The 24,137-nt window shown below is 36.9% G+C and overlaps 1 protein-coding gene and 1 pseudogene across 1 annotated transcript in view; one reads left to right on the forward strand and one right to left on the reverse strand.

Annotated features, from left to right (window-relative positions):
• The window catches only part of LOC129459675 (uncharacterized), a 161,507-nt gene extending 151,235 nt beyond the window's left edge, over positions 1–10,272 (reverse strand). Inside the window, exons 1-3 of the mRNA XM_055236722.1 lie at positions 9,957–10,272; positions 3,223–3,310; positions 2,388–2,456 (exon numbers count right to left, since the gene is read on the reverse strand). Coding sequence (XP_055092697.1) covers positions 2,388–2,456; positions 3,223–3,310 — 157 coding nt within the window. The 5' untranslated portion in view covers positions 9,957–10,272. The remainder of the gene's footprint in view (positions 1–2,387; positions 2,457–3,222; positions 3,311–9,956) is intronic.
• LOC129460240 (homeobox protein VENTX-like) lies at positions 6,012–10,744 on the forward strand (annotated as a pseudogene).
• The last annotated feature ends 13,393 nt before the right edge of the window (positions 10,745–24,137 follow it).

Below are 24,137 nucleotides of genomic sequence, written 5' to 3' on the forward strand. Positions count from 1 at the left end.
ATATTTAGAGATTAAACAATGTATTTCTAAATACAACATAATGCAAAGAAGATATTGCCAGAGATATTAAAAAATATTTTGAACTAATATGAAAATGAAAATAAAACAACATTTGTGGGATGCCACAGAAACAGTGCTTAGAGGCAAATTAATAGCACTGAATACATACAAAGGTCTAAAATAAATGACCCAAGTTGCCATCTTATGAAACTAAAGAAGAGCTGTTTAAACACAAGGAAAAAAGTAATAATTAGAGCAGAAATCAATGAAATAAAAAAATAAGAAATCAAGAGAGAAAATTAACAAATTGAACAGCTGATTCTTTGAAAAGATCAATAAAATAGATAAACCTTTAGCTAGGTTAACTAAGAAAAAATAAATAAGATAAAAATTTCTAATACCAAAAATGAAGAAGGAATCATTGCTACTGATATTACAGACATTAAAATAGTAATAAATAATATTATGAAAAACTTTAAGCTGTTCAAATGTTGCAGCCATGTTTATAAATACTCACCTTGGCCAAGATTGATTGGTCTGGTATAAGCCAATACACAGAAAATATTTATTGAGCACTTATTGTATAATAATTTACCCTAGCTTCTGAGGATCCAACAGCAAGCAAAACACAAAAACGTTCTATCCTACACTAAGCTTACATTTACTTATTGCCTAAGTAAATAATTTTAGAGGTAATGAGAATTCAGAATTTTTTTCCTTGCTTCTGCCTGTGATTCTTAATTCTGTGATTTAATCTTAAAAACAAAAAATACTAAGTCAGTGAAATCATAGTTTTTGTTCAGAGATTTTTGACTTTCCATCACACTCCGAATACAAGTCCTTGCTGTTAAAGTGTCCCTATTTGCTGTAACCCTGACTCCTCATATTTCCATGACTCTACTTTTGCCACCTTTCTACTTACTTACTCTGCTTTTGAGTTTCATGGATAGTCTTGTTGTTTAGTTTACCTGAGATACTCTTCAATGAAATAGCTGCATGGCTTGTTTCCTCCCTCCTGTTAAGTCTCTGCTCAAATACATCTTTATTGTTGAAATCTTTCACGACCACCCTGTACAAAATAACAGCCTTTCATTATTGTTCTTATCCTGCTTTAATTATCTTCATAGAAGTGGTCCCCAATGGATATAACATATAAACTATACTTTATCATCTATCTACACTCGCACATGCCACTAGGAGATAAGCTGCATGAAAGCGAAATGTTTATTCAGTTCATTGCCTCACCAACATTTGGAACAATGTCTGATACATAGAAGGTACTCAGTAGCAATTTATTAAATGAATAGATTCCCAATTTAAAAATATGTATATATTTTTCTATATTTGAAATTTTCAAACATATAATCATAAGAACAATCTGGAGAATTATAAAACATTCAGATTTCAATTTCAATATTCTTTCAGCTTTTCTATGCTACTAAAAGAGGACACATAGTATAGATAAGCCTTCATTTAGAAAGTACTTCTAGCACCTTTGCATACGGATATTAAGGGGAGAAATGAATGGTTCTGAAGTACAAAGTGAGGAAAATAGATATATTGGGATTCAAGGGTAAGGAGTATCTAGAGAAACAGAAAAACATAGACAGGTAATCACAGTCTTAGAGACAGTCTAGAACTGAGCAAAGTGCCTGGAGGATGGAGGGTGCAAAGGCAGATGGACAACAAAAAATGCGAAAAAGAAAGTGGCCAAATACATTTTACATTATACTTTTAATGTAAAATTTCTCCACTGGTTGAGAACTTCAATGAAATATTCAACGAAGAGTGACTATAAAAAAACTCAAGAAAAGGGGGTCTGTTTCACATCTGGGTTTCAAAACACAGAAAGAAGTTAGTGAACAGAGGCATGAGTGAGACTGGTTGCTGAGGACCAATTGTGTTCTCACCAAATTTGTATGTTGAGATCCTAACCCACAATGTAACAGTATGAGGAGGTAAGGCCTTGGGGAGGTGATTAGTTTGTGACGGTGGAGCCCTCATGAATGGGATTTGTGCCCTTTTTATAAAAAAGACCCCAGACAACTCTTTCTCTTTCTCTACCACATGAGGACACAGCCAGAAGATGGCTATCTATGAACCAGAAAGTGGGCCCTCACCAGCTACCAAATCTTCCAGTGCCTTGATTGATCTTACACTTGCCAGTCTCCAGAGTTGTGAGAAAAAAATGTTTGTTGTTTCTGTTACCCAGTCTATGGTATTTTCATTATAGCAGCCTGAACTAAGACACTGGGAATCATTGAAAGCAGAAACTTCAGAAAGGACACTGGGTTTCAAAATACGGATCACTGTTATCAGTTCTGATTTGATGAGAAAAGGAGAACTATGAGAAACAAAATGGATGTATTATAAAGTTTAAACCTTACATGATCTTGGGTGCTGGTTAGGCATTCTATGTAAGTCTTCTTCCCCTATGTCAGATGATGGTCCTGAAGCTAGAAAGGAAAAATAGAAATAAAGTGAGAGAGAAGAAACACAAACTAGAGTATTTGAGAATGAGCTGAAACCCATGAGGATAAACTGAAATTTGTCCATCACATAAAGCTATATTAGTCTCTCATTGTCTCCATCCTACAATTTTGTTTGTATGGGGGGCCTGCAGTATAGCTGAGGTATTTCTCTACAGAGTTTCATGTAAGTGTGGTCTAGGATCCAGGGAAACTGAAGAAAGAGATCAGATGGAAGCTGAAGGAGCTCTGGGTCTGGCTGCAGTCCCAAGGAGATCTGGCAGAATCTAAAGCTGTTGTGGGCTAGCTACTGCCTCTAGCCAATGACATAAGCCAGTAGGTCCACATTAAAATATGTGACTTGTAAGAGCATCTCACTCTAGTCTGATTTTCCAAGCATAAACAAGACTGCTGCTTAACTCCTTTCTTCCAAATCTTGTTAACATATCTATTGTGGAAATCCGTAAGGTAGAATCATGTAAGAAGGCAAATTGTGAAAATGTGGTTCCAAATTTGTGATTTTAACAAAATATAAATGCAGTCTGTAACTGATATGTATTGCTGTGTGAAAGGCACAGAGTAGTGTAAACAATAGTGTAAAACGACACCTTCATTTATGATTATCTTTCAAAGTTCTAGAGATTGGCCTTGGCTGGGTGGTTCTTGCTCCGGGTTTCTCATGTGGTTGCAGATAATGAGTAACATCATCCTAAGGAGTTCTCTCACATGTCTAATAGATAATGATGTCAGTCACCTGGATCCCATTTGCTGCTTTGGGCTGAAACACAACTCAGTTGCCTGGATTTCATCACAGCATCATGGTTGGTTTCCAGGGCAAGCATCTGAAAGATAGCCAAACAGAAGCTGTTTCACCTTTTATGACATAACATTTGGAGTCATGCATTGTTACCTCTGTCACATTAATAAATGTATTAGTCTGGGTTCAGTTAGAGAAACAGGACCAGTAAGGAATGTACACCTTGAAAGGAATTCACTTATTTTGGAGGCTGGTTAGGCAAGTTTCACAACCATAAGGTACGCCATCAGCAGCAACAACTTGGAACTCTTGGATATGACTGAAGCTGCTGTCTATAGGCACATATTTTTCAGAAAATCCTCGTTCTGCTCCTAATCTGGAGATCATCAAATTCCACAGAATGGTTGCTATATGAAAATGACAGTCACTGCTTCAGTCACATCCACTTTGAAATCTAAGTTCATGCTGAGAGCCTTTAACCAGCTCATTGATACATTGATACTACTACTCCAAGTTAATGAGCCACTCAAGATGAGAATAGAAGGAAAAAGTCAGGGCTTGCAAATGAGTTTAGTCGGCTTACCCTATAGATAAGAGCCTTGATGTGGTAGCTCTTAGGCTGCATCACACTGATTTGGAAGGCTTAGAAAATGCCATGCCCATTTGCAGATCACTAGATAAATGGCTTGATGAGAAAGTCTTGCAACATTGATAGAATCAGATATATTACCCATGTGTTTTTGTTTTTTGTTTGGTTTTGCCTAAACATCTGTCTGTCACACATGATTTTCCTCTTCTGTGCTCTCACAATAAAAACAATATTTATAAAGATAAATCTAATTTTAAAATTAAATAGATTCAAAACATTTAAATTAAGCAAAAATGCGGACTCTATGTGGAACAAATTAAATGGAGTCTCAATTGCTATATTACTGATATCTTTAAACTTTCTTCTCTTGCTTGTTTAACATAAACAAATAAGAAACTGATATATTTAAGCTCTCTTTCACTGCTGATCACGAGCTTTAGAGTCTATTCTCAGAACTTTAGATCACAAATGGTGAGATCCATGACTATGTATAAAAACAAGCTGGAAGCAGTTTCAACCTTTGGCATTCTGAGAGTTTCTTCCAGAGAGTGCTTATCCCAGCAAAAGCTAGTGAAATATATATCTAAATGCACAGTACCCTGTCGTGTCTGTGACTTTACTGCTAAGACTTCAAAAAGAACTTTTCAAACTTTTTTTTCAGGGACTTCACTACTTATGAAGGAATCTTTCCTTTGTTAAAGAGAGATCCACTAATTTAGGAAATTAAACCTAAGACATTCAACTATGCAGTATTACTAGTGACAACATAAGATGTTTAATCGTGTAGAATTCCACATTATAGTGTGAGTTTCAAGCCTCCATTGAATACTCAACTGACCAGGAAATAAGAGGAAATAGTTTATGTAAGAATTCATTGTAACATGAATGAGTTATTTCTGCTTTTAACTTACTGAAAATCTACTTGAAATGCAAGGAATATATGTAAACTACTAACAGCTTTATCAAGGGAATCTATCATTGGCACAGTCTATTTTAAGGAAATTCAAGTTCACAAGCCATGAAAGACAAGTCTCACTGTTTCCTGCTAGTCAGACCACTTGCTACCGTGAAAACATCATATTTTAAGAGTGACATATGTACACGTGAGTTGTTGGAAGTTTTCCTGGAATCCTATGCTATGGAGAAAAAAAAATCACGATTCTAGTGTGGTACAGTCCTTTAAAAATTCTTAGAGAACACATGACAACTTTTACTTAAATATGTGAAGATTAGTCACAGAAAAGGGAGAGAAGACACTGTGAAAGTAAATCTGTAGCAGAAAAGTAAATATTACAGAAAAGATAGCTTTGTTCACTATAAGAAATAGCATAGCATTTGGAGATATACCTAATGTAAATGACGAGTTAATGGGTGCAGCACACCAACATGGCACATGTATACATATGTAACTAACCTGCACGTTGTGCACACGTACTCTAAAACTTACAGTAAAAAAAAAAAAAAGAAAAGAAAAGAAATAGCATTTAGACCTGTCCAATCGTGGATAAATTTCCACAGGAGGTATTGAAGCTCGTTATTTTTCTTTCTACTTGCAGTTTTTATTAATAGGGACAAACATTCACCATTTCAGCAACTCTGCATACATTAGCAAGTAATTTTATAGTGTCATTTGGCTTAATAAGAAATGCATTCACAAAGGTCCTTTTAAAAAATAAGCTATTTGTAAATCAAGGCACATCTGTAGTTATTTTCTTATGACTGGAAATATTAAAACTGGATATCAATTGCTAGTTAACAACTAGAGGGGATTTTTGTGCTTGATGGAATGTTCCTAGGTATTCTTTTGTAATGATAAGATTGTTAATAGCTTAATAAAGGCCGCCAAAGTAGAATTCAAAAGAGTTTGGCTTTACTGTTGCTTTTTCCTCATTTGATCATGGAAAATTATTTAGCCTCTCTCTTTTTCATGCTTAGAGCATTATTGTGCTACAAGTTAGCAAGATAAAAGATGACATAATGCATGAAATAGTTTCTGATAGTCTAATATGCATGAAATACCATACTCTCTGGAGTTCTCTGACGTGGTGGATTTCAGGTGGAATTTGAAGAATGAGTAAGATTTAATTATGAAGAGATTTCATTCTAAAAGGGGAGTAAAGACAAAGGCAGATTACTATGATTTGGCAATACTTTTTAAAAATTTCCAATGGGCTATTCTGGGCAAATGGAAGGTAGGATGAACCTACGCTATATGGCATCAGTCAGTAAACTAGAATCAGTGGACCAACTCTGGCCTGTTTTAGTAAATAAAAAGTTATTGGATCCCAGACTTGCTATTTCTTTACATATGTTTATAGCTGCTTTTCTGAGACAAACTGGAGAGTTTAGTACTTGTGACTCTCTAGAGACTGAGTGGCCAGCAAAATTCTAAAATATTTGCTATCTACACCTTTAAGGAAAAGTTTGTTGACTCTTGCTTTAAGGAATCTTTGTGTGTCCTTAGAAAAGAAAAAGAGAAATACCTTGCCTGTGAGAAATTCCCAGAGGATTTTCTCTGCAGCAGCAATTCTTTGTTCTTTATTATTTTGGAGATAATTCGTATGATAGATTTTAGAATATAAAAGACAATAATGGTTTAGCGGAAAAGCAGGAAGATGTCAGTATTTCACAGCAGCTAAATTTCTGTCTCAGCAACAAGAAGAAGGTTGATTTACAATTTATTTAAATGACAGTAATCATGATACTTGCAATATATGACATTTTGTGCAACTTCAAGTATTATTTCATCTTTAGTATTAAACAATAAACCTTGATATTGCTTAGGATTAGGAGAAGAGTTAACTACGTAAGTACTCATGCTATATACGTGGTAGAAGAAGATATATTAGAAAGTCTTCATTCTTCTTCAGTACCTCATTTTTCCTTTATTCATCTACTCATTTATTTCCTCTTGGCCAAAAAGGCAATTCACTTCAAAAAGCTATATTACTGAAAAATATGATAGAAGACATAAGTCACATAAATTAGATAATTCAAAGATAAAGCTGTTTCTGGCTCACTACTAATTTTCCTTTGATTTGTGCTTTTTTCCTTTTTACATAGAAGTCCTCATGTGTTTTGCCATAAGTCAGCTTAACTTCACACCTGATGATTAGTTCCACATGACTGGTGAAAAGTATTGCTATACATAAAACATACCTGGTTTCAGACCCTATCAGCCTGTAAGCACAATGATTATTTACTATATCAATGTGATTCTAAAATTGCCTTTTAAGACTTTTGTTATTTAGTGCTGACGTAAAAATTTTTGAAGCAGTTGGGCTTTCATTGAAATTGCTTGAGAATCATGAGTAAATCTTTTCACAAAAATACTGAGAGCAAGTAGAGAAAACACTGGCTGTATTGCCTGGAGGTGCTTAGTTAAGAAGCTTTAAGTCTTTGCATAGTCCTTGGGTGAGACTTGGAATAAGTCAAACAGAAGCTTAATTCCTGCTTCTTTTTGACAATGATTTTCTCAAGCTCTGTACTTCACTTTTCACATCTGCAAAATTAGGCTAAAAATTTCTCTCGAAAAGTTGCTACGTTTTAAGTTTAAGAAAACACATAGTAGACACGCTCTCATATACACAAGCATTTTCTACATCAATGTTATAGACCCTATTTCTTACTGTTTAACAATATACTTAGATTAACATCCGTATATTTAATAAAACAAAATTTTAATTGAAGGGAAGAAAATTGTTAGGCAAATTATTTACCATGACCAAATTTGTCCATAATTATAGTTTACTCATTTTGTAACTTACCCAAATATCATTCTTTTATGATATATAACACAAATTAGTAGATATGATTGATACTTCTTTCTCTGATAATGTCTACTGCTATAGAGAAAAGACTTCATTAAATATTGTCAAAATCCTGCTATTTACACATAGTCCTTAATGCTTTTGAATCCTGGGAAAGTGGTATTGATTATCATCTTACTTAGTGTTACATCTTCCAGAATTTTTATGGGAGTGGTGACAATTGCCACTGCCTAGAAAGTGGCTATGAATGAAGATTAAACAGCTGCTGTGATTCTAGATTGTTATCACCCAAATTGAAATGACATAACACATTGTATAGAGAAGGCAAGCAGCTTATTGAGGAGGAAATCTCCTAATATTGACATCCTACCTATTTATCTAAATCAATTCTAAAGACAAAAATATCAAATCAATGTTAATCAAATGGAATGCAAGCTGACACTGAGTATAAGGGGGAGGAAATGTTACTCTAAACATGTGACCAGCTAGTTTTTATATCCTTTTACTTTCCTTCTATTAAAAATATGTAAAAATAAAATAACTATAAAATTATACATACACAATTGTCTGCTTCAATGATGTAGTTACCATCTGTTTTTAGAGAGAAAGTTTCTTCTCCAGAAGCTGTACCATTGATGTATATTGTATAGTGGGGAGAAGCATTTCAAAGAACTAAAGAGAGAGTAAACTTCCAATAAGTTCCTTTGCAAGATATTTCAGGGATGCTAACCATGAAACCAGCTGAGGATCTGTGGTTCTTCCTTCTGGGATTTTTTTTTTTTTTTTTTTGGAAGTTGCTGGGTTTCTTTTAAATACTCTTAAACAAAAGGGAAGGGTGTGGAATTGGAAACAATGGCTCTGAACCAGATCACAATCTGGTCTCGTGCGTGTGCGTGTGTGTGTGTGTGTGTGTGTGTGTAGAGACAGAGACAGGATCTTGCTATGTTGCTCAGGCTAGTCTCAAACTCTGAGCCTCAAGCAATCCTCCCACCTCAGCCTCCCAAATTGCTGGAATTAAGGTGTGAGCTACCACACCTGGCCCTCAATGTGGACTTTAGCCAACTGAGTGATCAGTTACTTGTAAGAGATCTCCATTCTAGTGTTTTTGAAGATGACAGAAACCACTCAATGTAAGAAGAAATTTAAAGGAAAATGCCATGCGTGGTTACTTCTGAAAATTCACACACTTTAGAGTTTTGTTATACGTAAGGTAGTAGAAATCATACTATAAAAGTGTCAAGTTTAAAGAGTTTGTTTGTTCTATGTCAAAAATTGTTTTCTATCCCATCCTCCAAAACTGTATTTTGTAGACAGAGATGTGAGAATTTAGTTTAGTAGATGTTCATCACTGTTATAAGTGACCCCAATTTACAGAATTTATCTTCTGTTTTCTGTTATCACATCAACCAGTCTAATATAATTAGACACATGAAGTAAATGTATTTTGTAGGTTTAAAATATGCCATCTGCGGCTGGGCACGGTGGCTCACGCCTGTAATCCCAGCACTTTGGGAGGCTGAGGCGGGCGGATCACGAGGTCAGGAGATCGAGACCATCCTGGCTAACACGGTGAAACCCCGTCTCTACTAAAAATACAAAAAATTAGCCGGACGAGGTGGCAGGCGCCTGTAGTCCCAGCTACGTGGGAGGCTGAGGCAGGAGAATGGCGTGAACCCCGGGGGGCGGAGCCTGCAGTGAGCCGAGATCGCGCCACTGCACTCCAGCCTGGGTGACAGAGCGAGACTCCGTCTCAAAAAAAAAAAAAAAATATGCCATCTGCTTGATAGTTATACATATTACAACCACCATTTAGTGCCAGCATTATAAAAAATTATATATATATATATTTTTGGGGGAAACAGACTCTTACTTTGTTGCCCAGGCTGGAGTGCAGTGGTGCAATCTCAGCTCACTGCAACCTCCACCTCCTGGGTTTAAACAATTCTCGTGCCTCAGCCTCCCAATCAGCTGAGATTACAGGCACGCACCACCACGCCCGGCTAATTTTTGTATTTTTAGTAGAGACAGGGTTTCACCATGTCGGCCAGGCTGGTCTAGAACCCCTGACCTCAAGAAATCCACCTGCCTCAGCCTCACAAAGCGCTGGGATTACAAGCATGAGCCACCGCGCCAGGCCATAAATAAATATTATCACAAGAAATTAAATCAAAGTAATCTCACTTTTAATTGGCAAAAATTTTTTTAAAAAACTCAAATTACGTGGTCTTAAGGAAAAAGAGTTTAAGCTTTACAATACATTGACAACATAGTAACATTAAAAATTAAAAGCAAATATTATTTTATAGATTAAAAAAATCACCCAGGTAGATCCTGCGCCTGGCCAGCCCCGCCCGGCCTTCCCTCCTGCCCACCTGACGGCCTTGCGTCTCTCCTCCTCCCCACCTTGTGGCCGGCAGCTGCCCTCCAACTTTGGCTCCGTGGACTGGCTCTCCCAGAGCAGCTGCTCAGAGCCGACTCACACCTCCAGGTCTGCCAGGTCTCCCAGGGGAGCCTCCCTGGCCTGGGTCAGATATCTGGCACCCGGGAGCCCCCTCAGGCCGTAGGCATCAAGGAGGCTAGGTCCTCAATTCGGCCTGCGCTGGAGAGGACCGTGGTTGGGTTGAGTAAGGAGCCAAAGCCCTGGCGGGCCCCCAGTGGCCGCACAGCCTTCACCACTGAGTAGTTCCGGGCCTTGGAGACCGTCTTCCGGCACCACCAGTACCTGGGCTCTGTAGAGCGGAAGAGGCTGGCCAGGGAGATGCAGCTCTGGGAGGTCCAGATAAAAACCTGGTTTCAAAATCCCCGGATGAAACACAAAAGGCAAATGCAGGACTCCCAGCTGAATAGCCCCTTCTCTGAGTTACTCCATGCATCCCCGGCTTTCCATTCACCGTCTTCTGGCCTTCCCAATGGCCTGCAGCTGCTGTGCCCTTGGGCACCCCTGCCTAGGCCCCAGGCTCTGATGCTGCCCCCTGGCTCCTTCGGGGGTCTCTGCCGAGTGGGACAAGAAGCCCTGGCCTCTGCATGGGCTTCCTGCTGTGGGCAGCCTCTGGCGTACCATCCCCCAAGCCCAGGAAGTGGCGTGCATCCGCTGGGACCAGCCCTGTCTACGAGGCCCTGGGGCCTGTGTGCTCTGCCGGAGACAAGGGATGCATTTTGAGGAAGCGCCTCTGACTCCATGCCTCCCATACACGCGACCCTGGGCAGATCGCACCTGGCACCTACCTGGAGGACTCAGCTGTTCTGTTTACATCGTGGGGGCACCTCTCACCCTGACCCACGCAAAGGTTCTGGAGATTTCTGGAGAATATATTTATTAAAGCTACCTCTTCACTGAAAGTTACCAAAAGGGTCGGTTTAGTAAGTAAATGAAGGGTCAGTGAACAGTCAGACGCAGAAGTGGGTTTGTTATGGGTAGGGCTTTCAGCATATGATAAAAGGATAATTTGTTTTTAAAAAAGTGTTGGAAAAACTGGTTTTCCAGTTGGAAAAAGTAAAGGCTGTAAGCTTTGTGTGTAAAAAAAAAAAACATGAAGGATTGGAAGGGAATGCAGGTGTCGTATTTATAACTTTGTGGTTCGAGTTCCTTTTAACAAGGACTCCAAAGCTGGAAAGCAGGAGGGACAAGGGTGAAAATTAAGGCTGCGTGCTGGGGCCCTGCAGTGCGCTCTAGGTCGTGCATGAGCTAGGACTGTGCCCACAGCCTGCTAGGGGCTGCTCTTCTCCAGCCAGGGAAAGCAGAAAGCAGGGCAGCTGGAACCTGCCGCTGTGCCTGGACTGAAGCCTCCAGCATGTGCTCACCTATCCCCCGCCTCGCAGCAGCCTCAGGACAAAACGGAATGACTCAAGGACAGCACTTCCTGCGCAAAGTCAGGAAGTGCCCAGGATGGGAGGCATGGAAGCCCCTCCCGGGTAGTACTCTCCCTCATTGATGGACCATTCTTGGTGCAGACTCCTCACTGCACGCACCAAAGCTGAGACAAGCGCGCATCCGTCCACGTCGCCCCAGGAGGTAGGCAGCGCGAGGCGCCCAGACAGACGGGTTCAGCCTGCAGGACTGTGAGGCGACTTGTGAAACCGACCCAAGCATTCAAACAGGAACAAAAGTGTGGTCCTGTGGCCACGTCCACAGCAAGTTCCACTTTCCCGTTGCTCATTTCTGCGTTGTTGGTGTTTACAACCAGCATGTGCTTTTATAATACAACCTCAGGTAAGAGTGGAAGAGCTGCTGTGCGTCCTGGCGAGTGATAATGTGACGGAAGCCTGGGCGAAGCCCTCGGAGAGCAGTGGCTGGACAGGGGCTCCTGGGTGGGGCTTGGACAGCACTGATCTGTGAGTGTGAAGGGGCCACGTTGTCCGTGATAAAAGTAAAAATGCACCGCCAAAAAAAAAAAAAAAAAAAAATCACCCAGCACTTTGGGATGCCCAGATGGGTGGATCAGTTGAGGCAAGGAGTTCAATTCCAGCCTGGCCAACATGGTGAAAACCCGTCTCTACTGAAAATACAAAAATTAACCAGGCGTGGTAGCCTGGGCCTGTAGTCCCAGCTACTCAGGAGCCTGAGGCATGAGAATCGCTTGAACCCGGGAGGTGGAGGTTGCAGTGAGCAGAGATGGCGCCACTGCACTCCAGCCTGGGTGACAGAGCAAGACCCTGTCAAAATTTAAATATGTATATATATATATATATATTTATATTACATATATATTAAAAAATATATATTTTTAATCACAGTTGGAAGAATGTACATCTAAGAAGTTGCCACAAGATTTTTGTATCTCAATTGTAGACTGTGATAAAATGTGTTTGACCAGTGAATTAATTCACAGAACACATTTAGGTTAAAAAATAAAAACAGAAGAGTAAATTTTATAGCTTTTATTACAACTGTGGCCAAAAAGTGAGCCATATAGAGGGAGCCTGTTGTCACTACAACAAGAAGGGAAGAACAGAGTAGCTTTTGCTGTACACTCTTGGATATTCCAAGAAACAAGATTCGAGTAGCATATTGGCAACTATTGCAAACGTAGATATTTGTGGATTAATCAATGTAACGTAGGTACATTTAGTTTGGACCTTTATGTATTTTTCTACATTCTCCCCCTTTTGTATAGTGCTTCCTCTCTACCTTCAGTAAAGAATCACCTACCATTTTGGCAGAGGTGGGTGGATAGTTTCTTAGCTGGGCCTTAAATTCGTGCCTGTGGGGATCTCAGACTAAAATTATATATTCCTTGATATTATGAATATAACAAAGATATTATTTTTCATATTAGGGTATTTTTCATACAGTACTTTGCTGAATGGTCTCATTTCTTCTATGCTAATTTGTTAAAAAGATATAGATTCAAATGATGAAATAATATATAAATAGGATTTATTCAATAAATATTGAAGTATTACAAATACTTAGCAGTGTTCCATTTTTTGAATCTGTTGATTCAATCCTCATAATCCATTTGTTTGTTGTAATTTCACGTTTAAAAAAGGCTACTTGATTCTCAGTAGCTGAATTTTCAATGCATGTGAGCGTTTACACTATTTAGCTTATATTGGTAAGTTATCTGACATGACTGTTGGTATATATGTTACCTTATGTCGTTTTGGGTAAAAGTATCTTTTATTTTGACTTCTACAAATTGATACAATAAAGAAAACTGGAAAAAATAGTTTACCACTATTTAAACACATTTTTTAAAAAAGCTTTCAATTAGAGAAAGCTTTCAATTAGAGGTGTTAGTAAAATTTTTAAAAAGCAAAATTATAGAAACTTGCTAACATTTGGAATAAACATAATCAGCAGTATTAATAATTTACCAAATATAAGAAACTATAAATAGCATTGTCGGTGGCAAGTAATGCCATTATGAATGCTTTCTTTGTTGTGAAATGGTATGAAAATATTGCTTTGTATAGAATTTTTTTATCATTAATTTTAAAATAAGGCACTTTTAGTAGTTGAAGATTATCATAAGAAGGAGATGATTATATATTATTTGTAAATTTTAGGAAATTTAGTAATCATGTTTTAAAGAAAATTGTAGCCATACTGAAAAATGGTTGAATATCTTACAAATAAAGTGCTCTAGCTTGTTCCCGTTGCAACTGAATCCTACAATGTGCTATTTGTCTTTTCTTTATGTTGAAGTCCTTACACACTTGCTTTTCACTTCTCTCCATTTAGATATATTTATATGAATGTTCTTCAAATGACACCTGAATAAACAGCAGTTAAATCTAATGTATGGTGCTTAAATGTGTGATAGGTGACCAAATAGATAAAAACTAGTCTTACAAGTTTTAAAACAACTTAGCATATTAACATATTATTAACAAGTAGTATGAGAGAATCCCATAGCTTTAAAGAAGTTTGCAGTGAAATAGTAAATGTGACTGAGAATGGAAGTAAAATAGAGAAAGATGAATTCTATGTAACCTTTGGGAACCAGTAATCTGCTCTGAAGCAACCAGCTACATAAAGGTCACATCAAGGCAAGAATAAAGTGACCCTGTATAAACTATTAGAACAGTTTAATGGAATATCTTGTGACTTTCAAAGGTTATAAATCTAAACACTGTACCAAATCTGAACTCTCTTGAAATCAGGTGCCGTTAAGACTACCCTGATCTACCACTCAGACATGTAATTATGTCAAATTCCAGCGCTGTATCTTCATAATAGACATTTCCAGGGCTTAAGTACACTCCACACATGAAAAGAATAATGCATATATTCTGAAACATCAAATAATAGATCAATGACTTTTCTTTGGTTTTGTTATACAATTCTATATTTGTCTCTAAAATTTCTGCCTTTGTTATTAAGCTTATTTTAACTACTCTTTGAATGAGTTTAATTTATATAAGCAGGATGTAAATATCTGTAAAATTAAAAGTGAAAATAATTGTTTAATTCCAGCCCCCTTCCCTCCCTCCAGCAACTCTTTACAAAACAAACAAACAAAAAACACCACCAACAAAAAACAAACAAACAAAAACCCACCACCAACAAAAAATAACCCAGCAGTTTTGTAAGCCTTTTTATGGAAAGGGGATTTGAAAAGAACAGTATTTGGGGTGCCAATGCATTAGGAGATGTACTTAATTAAGCAGCCCACCTTTCTTCCTTTCTGGGATGTTCAGGGTTCTGGGAACATAGCTGTTTTACTGAAGATAGTTGGGCACTGGGTTCACCCACAGGTACTGTTATTGCCTTAAAACAATACAATATCCTCATCATCCATATTGTCCTTGATACTTCCATGACTAGTGCTAATAGAAGGGGCATGGAGGAGAAAAGTTGTTGGCAGGTAATTTCATGTTCCAATGGCCTTTAGTTTCCATGTATATTGATTTGCCATAGAATAATACTCCAGGTATATCTCTATCTACTCCTCTTTAAAGAAAGAATAAATGATTAGATTGCTGAGTTAGGGAAAGGGAGTTAGGGCTACATAGCTCAGCTCCTTTCTACTCATCTTCAAGTTTTATACTTCCCTGACACATCCTGTGATAAGCCTCGTAGTAAAGACTCTAGTCTGGTGGTGGTAAGGCTGTGGATTTCCAGGAGTTCTTGTGAGTTGTAGAAGTGCACATTGAGATTTGTAGCAAATACCACAAAGCTCACCACCATCAAAATTATTTTCTTATATTTCCCAGAAACTTTTCAGTTAGGAGACAGCCTGTGGCTAATTTGGTCCAATGTCTTTTAAGGTGAAATAAATAGCATAAGGCACTTCCAAGAAGAATAAAGATAAGCTCTTGAGTGATTATTCTGTCTCTCTTTTGCTAACCCAGCAACTGGCAGCTTTTCAAGATGGTACAGCTACGAGATGGTGTAGCTTTAAGCCTAAAAATGCCTGGTTCCAGAATCACCCCCCTGCCCCAACCACATCTGCCTGATTATTCTGTCTCTCTTTTGCTAACCCAGCAACTGGCAGCTTTTCAAGATGGTACAGCTACGAGATGGTGTAGCTTTAAGCCTAAAAATGCCTGGTTCCAGAATCACCCCCCTGCCCCAACCACATCTGCCCATGCAGTTGTTTTATAACTCAGCCAGGATCAGCTTTCTGAGTGTATGACTTGTGAAGGTGCACAGTGGTCTGTGATTAGAAACTCTCAGTGTTTGATTTAATGTTCTGTTTTTGCCATCTTAATATTCTTAATGTTTTTGAGCAAGGGATCTCATATTTTCAAAAATTACATAGCTAATAATGACCCCAGCAAAATCTAGAGAAACAAGTTATAACTAGGAGAGAATTTTTACAGCTGACAATAAAATCCACTCCAGCTAGTATGAAAGAACAAATGAGTTTATTTAAGAATATTATTTAGTTACTGGAATTACGTGCCAAACTTTTAGAAACCATACAACTAGGGGCTGGGCGCGGTGGCTCACGCCTGTAATCCTAGCACTTTGGGAGGCCGAGGTGGGTGGATCACGAGGTCAGGAGATCGAGACCATCCTGGCTAACACAGTGAAACCCCGTCTTTACTAAAAATACAAAAAATTAGCCGGGCGTCGTGGTGGGCGCCTGTAGTCCCAGCTACTCGGGAGGCTCAGGCAGGAGAATAGCGTGAACCCGGGAGGTGGAGCTTACAGTGAGCCGAGATCGCACCACCGCACTCCAGCCTGGGCAACAGAGCAAGACTCCGTCTCAAAAAAAAAAAAAAAAAAAGAAACCATGCAAATAGGAAAACTGTACAACTGCACCATAGAAACATTTTATTGAAAGTCTGAAGCAGCAGCAGCTTTCTGGCCCCTAAACATACAGAATGCCAGGGACCTGATAACAGAAACCCTTATATGGCGACTATTAAAACCAAACAAACAAAAAACAAACAAACAAAAACCTCCAAAAAAGGAAATAGAAAAATCTGTTCTGACTTTGCTTGCTAGAGAAGCCTCATGACCTCTTCCACATAATTTTTAGTTCAGCCTTTCAAGTCTTTTATGGGAGCCTGCAGTGTAGAACTTTGTCACTTTTGAAAACTTAGCTTCAAAAGTATAAGAAATGAGATTTTACCTCGCCATTCCCTAGTTTAAAGAATATACGTTGATTGAACCAATTTGCAATATTTACCAGAGACAGGATTGATCTGTTTATTTTTTATTTTTTTATTATTTATTTATTTATTTATTTATTTATTTATTTTTGAGATGGAGTCTCGCTCTTGCCCAGGTTGCAGTGCAGTGGTGTGATCTCAGCTCACTGCAGCCTCTGCCTCTCGGGTTCAAGCAATTCTCCTGCCTCTGTCTCCCGAGTAGTTGGGACTACAGGTGTGCGCCACCATGCCAGGCTAAATTTTTTTGTAATTTTTGTAGAAATGGGGTTTCACCGTGTTGGTCAGGCTGGTCTCAAACTCCTGACCTCAAGTGATCCGCCCACCTTGGCCTCCGGACATGCTGGGATTACAAGCATGAGCCACTTTGCCCGGTCCAGGACTGGCCTGTTTAATCTTGGGACTAAGAATTGGGAAGCCATCCCAAAGACTCACTCCAAATTAATTAGGATGCTTTGTAGATGTCTTTAAACATACCTCCTAAATATTTAATTTTCTCCAATACCACTAAAATCAATTGATATCCACATATCATCTGGCTTTTCTGTTTTTTTTTTTTTCTAAAATTGTGTTTATATAAGATCTCTGTAAAAGGATCTTTAAAAAAACAAACAAAAATGCACCTCTGATCTTGATGTTCCCCTGCTTAACCAATCCTCTATTTCAAAACAAACCATTGCTTTGAGGATGCATCCAATGTCTTAATGTGGTACACTAGGCTCTCCATCTTCTGGCGCTTACTTTTCTTTCTATTCTCATGTCTTTTCACACTCCATCTTGCACTCTGTCTTTCATCCATATTGAACTATTTTTTTCTAGCCCATAAGCTTCCTCTCTACATGCATTTCTTTTGCATGCAGTGTTCTCCCAGTTTTTCCAAATTCTGTTTGCCTTCACTTGGCTAATTCCCATTCTTAGGTAAGGACTTGGCTTAAATTCACTTCTGAGGTTTTTTTTACTGTCTCCCTCTCCCAGTCACAGATTAGTATGCCCTACTTTCTGATTCCCTTGCATACTTTACTTTTCCTATGTTAAGTGCATGGAAATTACTTGTATAATTGTCTAAATTCTCTGATAAACTACACACTCTGTGAAGACTGAGGACATGATTGTTTCATGTATTGATGCATCTTTATACCTAACAAAATTTCTCAGAGATAATGTGCTATCAACAAATTTATGAGTAATAACAGAATGAATAGATGAGTGAGTGGATGAATACATAAACCAATGATTAAATGAAATAAAATGTAGCTCTGGCTTCTAAGTATGTTTTATACTATCCAATGGTTCTGTTTGTTATATAGTGAGATAAGTTCTGAAGACCTAGGTTTTATCTTTGGATAGTCCATGGGTTTATTAATTCAACAAATATTTCTCATAAAATTACTATGTGCCTAGCCGTATGGCTTTGTGTCTTTGTTTAACCAAGCTAAATATTCAGGATCTCAGTTTCATCATTTGCAGTATCAGAGTAATAATATTTATCTGAAGTTCTTTGTAAAACTCCAGTGAATTTACAAAAATATTAATTTTGTATTACTGTTAGTATTGTTAAATAGTTGAGTTTCCTATTAGATGGTGTTTGTATTATTGACAGTGTTTTAGAGAATTTATTCCTATTAATATGTAGATATATGACTTACTTCACTAATATATAAGCAGAATATGTTGAGACTGGTAAATAGTTTAGAATAAAATTTTAACTTAATAAAAACATGCTCTGTATTACTTGTCTAATTTATGGTGTCCATCCCAGAGACTTAAGGTACAATCACATTTTTATATTTCCATTAGGATTTGCAACCTCGAAAAAAATCCATACTCAGACTCAAGTTTTGGACTGCTCTACAACTGCATTTATCTTACATAAGTGCAATTGCTTTGTCCATCCTACCATCTAAATTTATCTATCTATCTATATCTCTAATTAGCTGTACTACTGTATTTGTGCAATGTATCTCAGAAATAGTAGTCTAATCCAGATTAAAATTGAATTGAAACTCCACTTTCTGACATGAAATGAACTAAATACAGGGAAAAATAGAAGTGATCAAGAGGAAGAAGAATGTATGTGTGAACATCTGTCATGCCAAACTCTACTGTTCCCACTTATACATTGTACATTATATCTCTCCCAAAGTTAGAGCTTGCATTTCAAAGAAATGTCATTGCAAATTAAATTTATCTGACTGCCAGTCAAAATGTCCATTATGGGCACAATTTGCATTTTAACGAATACTTCCATTGTTATATAATTTCAAACATATTTTGAACATAATTCATGGCTTCAACCCTCTACAGATAACCCTACTGTTCATTCCACATTACCTGATACAGACCTCTATAAATTTTTCAGTTATCTATTTCATCTTTACTTTCATACCAAACATTTTCTTTTTATTTCATATACATTGCTCCTTTCTGTCAAAAAAGTCTCAGGGATTTTTTTGTGTTTTGTTCTTTAGGTTTTTTCTTGTCTTTATGTTTTTTCCTCACATTTTTGCCTAGATATTTTTTCTTTCTCCTGTGGTTCACTAAATACTTTCCTGACTTATTTGACTCCTGCACCCTTTTATATCACAAGGTATATCCCTCATCCATGGTGCATATCACATTTGTAATGTCACTTTACTTTTTATGTACAGTTGATTAATGTCTGTGTCACCCAGTAGATTATATGAACCAAGGGAGCATGTCTCTTCAAGCTCACAATTTTAATTCCAGGATCTGGCCTATTAATTTACACATAAGAGGTTTTCTATACATGGTTTAGAATGAATAACTGATTCCCCAATCCCTGGGGTATGAGGTAGGTGAATTTATAAGTCAAATTGAGACACATAGAGTCAAGTTAAATACATAAAAATATCATTATTATATAAAATATAAGGACAGAAATATAAGAAATAACAACGAGAGTTGAGAAAGGATGCTGCCATTCATGGTGCCTCCTACTTTATGACACTCTACTGTAATTCTCACTGTAAACTCATGTGGTTTTTATTATTCTCATTTTACAACTGTGAGACACATGATGCAAAACATTTAATTGGTTCAACTCCCTACCCCTAGGAAGTGGTGAGGCTGAGCTGTGCAACCCAATCTAATCACCTCCAAAGCCCACTCTCTTTCCACCACTCCATGATTGAACTACTTGCTTCAGAACTTCTGATTCTCTGTGAGATTCTCTTCAGCTTGGGGCTTTGGCCTCTGGAGTCTAAAGAATGAGTTATGTAGAAATTGTGAGTTTAATCCTATCTTAGACTCACGTCTTCTTAATTGCGTTTTCTCTCTTTTTTCCCCATAAGTGCAGTCACAACTTAAATGCTTCTGCAATTGTTGATGACTACACTTACAACATGCCAGATGTTATTTCATTTAAATTATGCCCACACAGTGCAGGTGCAAAATGGAGGCCACAATTGCACAAATTTGAACTTAAGTAGTTCTGTGTTTTCATTTAATCTCTATGCTTGGCTCAATGTAAATCATTTTCTTCACTTTTTTTTTTTTACTTTCTATCTGCCTACTAAACTTTTAAAATATATTACTTTAAAAGTTCTCAAAAGTGAGAATGGTACATATATTTTTTAGAATAAAAAAGCCTTTGCCTCTTAGGTAGACTTTGCCTTTTCCCAGACTGCAAAAAGAATTATCTTGCCTATTTTTATTTGAACAAATATAATATGGCTAATCCAGCCATGCTTTCCAAAGAGAATACATGGCCATAAATCATCAAAAATCGATATCAAATGGATCTACTATAATCCCACAATTACTCCTCATTTAGGAGCTGAACCCCACCACATTTCTCTTGATTTTTCTTAAATGTGTTCTCTGTTCATTCTTCCATGCTGTCATGTCCCAAAATGTAATACTTGTAACTTTGTGTGGCATCTGCAGTAGGGGTCTATTGGCTGTTATACCTGAACTCGAAAGAAAAGAAAAGGAAAAAACCTAAAATGTCTATAACAACGCTCATCCTAGGATACATGCTAGATCACAAATACAGTAGTACAGCTAATTAGATAGAGATATAGATAGATAGATAAATTTAGATGGTAGGATGGACAAAGCAATTGCACTGATGTAAGATAAATGCAGTTGTAGAGCAGTCCAAAACTTGAGTCTGATCATTAAACCCAAGACAAGATCAATTTTATGACACACTATTATTTTAATTATCATTAAGAAAATACTGTAAATTAAAATGTATCTCAGTATATTCTTACTTTTTATACTATGGAAAAAATATTCTTGGACTCAATTTAGACTTGCATTTAAAAATGTATCACTCTTATATACACATTTAAAAAGGACATACAAGAGAAATATTTTGGTTAAAGTACTCCTAAAATATGTTCGATTTAGTCTGACTCTTTGGAATCAACAGAATTGTCAATCTCTTTATTTTACCTCAAAATAACATATCCCTTGTGAACATCAATAGTATTAATAACAAAATGATACAGGATTCCTTTCAGAAATACTCTAGTTTTGTCACCAAGATATTTTTCCATGTCAATTACTGCCATTCTGCAGACTTAATTTTGTTGTTCTCTTGGACTTTTCAGAAGATATTATGGAATACCTTTTGGCAACAATGATAAACCATATACCTTTTTCTCAAATGGTTCTTAAATGCCCTGTTGATATAAACCATGAGATTATGGCTGTTGAAGGGTGGCAGAATATGCCACCCCAAAATATGCCACTTTGGCATAAAGACTATTTTGAGCTAAAGGCAAATTATAGTACCACAGATGCAAGAAGAGCACTCTGACCCTCCCCTTTCACTGTACAAATAGACTTTATTAAAATAATTATTGTCTTCCTTTAGCCTCTGCACAGGGTTTAGCTACTTTTACATAATTGCCTCTCTTTGTTCAACCTAGTATAAAAACATGTAGGTTTGGCCACTTCTTTGAGTCTTCAGTTTTTCATGAAAGCTCTCATGTCACTTAACACTTATGTGAAATACATGTTTATGCTCTTCTCTTGTTAATTTGTCTTATATCAATTTAATTCTCAGGCCCAGCCAAAACTCTAAGAAGGTAGAGATAAAATTTTGCTTACCCTACATTGTCCAGCTATGTCATAAGAAATGACAGCTAAGGTCCCCAAAGCATAGGTAATTGCTTCTACTGCTTGGCCTATGACAATGTTAAGAGGCATCAGCATTTTAAAGAACTTAAAATATAAATATGTCCATATAATACACACATAAGCTTCCTTTTTAAATAAAATTTGGGTAACCCAATAGCAATCTAAGATCGGCTAGTGTTATACCATGCCTGGCTAAATGGTTTTATTGGATATCTGTTGCCATGTTTCTATTAAACTAATGAGGTTCACCTATCCAGTGAATTATTATACTATAGATTTCCTCTCTGGAAATGATAAGCTTAACCATGTGTTCCTTGTTTTTTGAAATCTGTGTCACTTCGCCTTTGCATCATGCTCCTTCCTATAATATTTTAACTTATCCATTCAAATAGTTAAAGAAGTATTCACTAAGTACTGCCCCAGGGAAAGAAGGAATTAACACAGCTAACATTTTATGGTCACCTATCATTATGAACAAGTGATAGTTTTAGATCTGCTTTTTAAATCTCAGGAACAATTTAGTATTTATAATTGTCATCTTTAAAATTATGTAACAAGAGATTGCTTTGATTACATAATTTAATCAAGATACTCCACAGTAGAACTTCTATGTTATAATTGAAACTTTTGATATCCTTTTAACTTCTCTTCCTATTCTAATTCCTTATATGCTAACCAGCATATATTAGTTTTTCTTCCTATTTTTTTGTGCTATTTTCATTTAATAAATGCTTCCTTTAACATCTCTGAACCACCCCACGTTTATACTTATTGAAGTGTAAATAAACACTTGATGTTTTATTTTGGGTTTTATTTACCTGGAATGATTATATGTTCATTCCAAACAACGCCCAATTAATAAAGTCCCTTAAAAATCTGATCAAGTTACTTGATCATAGCTAAAATTTAAAATTGTGTAGGAATAGGCAATAAGGAAGAAGGACCAAGATCAAAGACTATGAATTTGGGGCACTGTCTTAATATTTTCTTAGGAAACACAGTAGTATGTAGGAAGCAGCAACCAATATAGTAGAAGAAGAAAAGGCAGTGTTCCTTTTGAAAGGCACACCCCAGTATAATGCTGAGTTTGGCCATGAGAAAGGCAAAGACTGCTACATCATCTGCTTCTTAATTAGAAAAAATAGCTTTAGAATATAAATACGTTCACTGCCATGGAGTTCATTTAGATAGAACCTTTTTTAAATGTAAGGTAGAAGGAATTATGTGCTGGTGTTTTACGTATCAGCAAAAATATTTAGAAAATTTTGTATTTAAAACCTGCATTATATGAACCAGAAATTAAAATTTAAGTTAAACAGGTAAGCTGATTTTATCTGATTATAAAAAGAGGGAGACTTACGTCTCCATATTTTTCATTTGCCTAAAAAATATCTACTGATTATTCTCTCTGGATACATTTGTGTTGCCTGGAGATAGGGGATGAAAGGTTGCCTGAGGTTGCATTCTCCATCTGAAATTGGCAGGACCAATTATCTTCATTTCCTGTAGGGTCTGTAGTATATTTTCCAAATAGAATGCCTGAAGATATTGTTCTATCTAAGTCTTAACATTTAAAAGTTTGTCAATGTAGCTATGAAAGTTTGCTACATAGATCATGACAAGCATTGACTTTTCCTTCTCTATATCTATGAAAGTCCCAGATAGCATCTTATTCTGATATAAAACTGGTTTGTCTGTATCGAAAATATGTTGTTTAGTGTGGCCACCTTCCTGAGTTACCTTAACTCCATCCGGATAACTTGATGGAGCTTCTCCATCAGCGCGTGATGCTTCATTTTGCACTTTTGTGTTGTGGAGATGGCATCTTTCCTTAAACTTCATAAACCTTTTTTTTTCTGCAGTTCACATTTTTTTATTTTTCTGCAGTTTTCGCATCTCACTCTGCCTTCATGAAATAAAAGGGGGCCTTGGTCTGGTTTAGGCTTTGGCTTTATGGAATGTTGGAATGTTGTGACTGGTTTGATCTATCCAGATTGCTAAAACTTTTTCCATATCAGTAATAAGGCTGTTTTAGTTTCTATGTTCATTTTTGTGTTAATTGGAGTAGCATTTTTAATTTCCTTCAATAACTTTTCCTTTGCATTCACAAGTTGGTTAACTGTTTCAAGCAAGAGGTCCAGCTTTCAGCCTGTCTTGGCTTTCAACATACCTTCTTCACTAAGATTAATCATTTCTAGCTAGTGATTTAAAGTGAGAGATGTGTGACTCTTCCTTTCACTCAAACACTTAATGGCCCTTGTAGTGTTATTAATTGGCCTACTTTCAATATTGTTGTGTCTCGGGAATAGGAGGCTTGAAGAGAATGAAAGAGACAGTTAGTGGAGCAGTCAGAACACACAAAAACATTTATCTATTAAGTT

This window comes from Symphalangus syndactylus, chromosome 13 (assembly GCF_028878055.3).
Source record: "Symphalangus syndactylus isolate Jambi chromosome 13, NHGRI_mSymSyn1-v2.1_pri, whole genome shotgun sequence".
Taxonomy (NCBI): Eukaryota; Metazoa; Chordata; class Mammalia; order Primates; family Hylobatidae; genus Symphalangus; species Symphalangus syndactylus.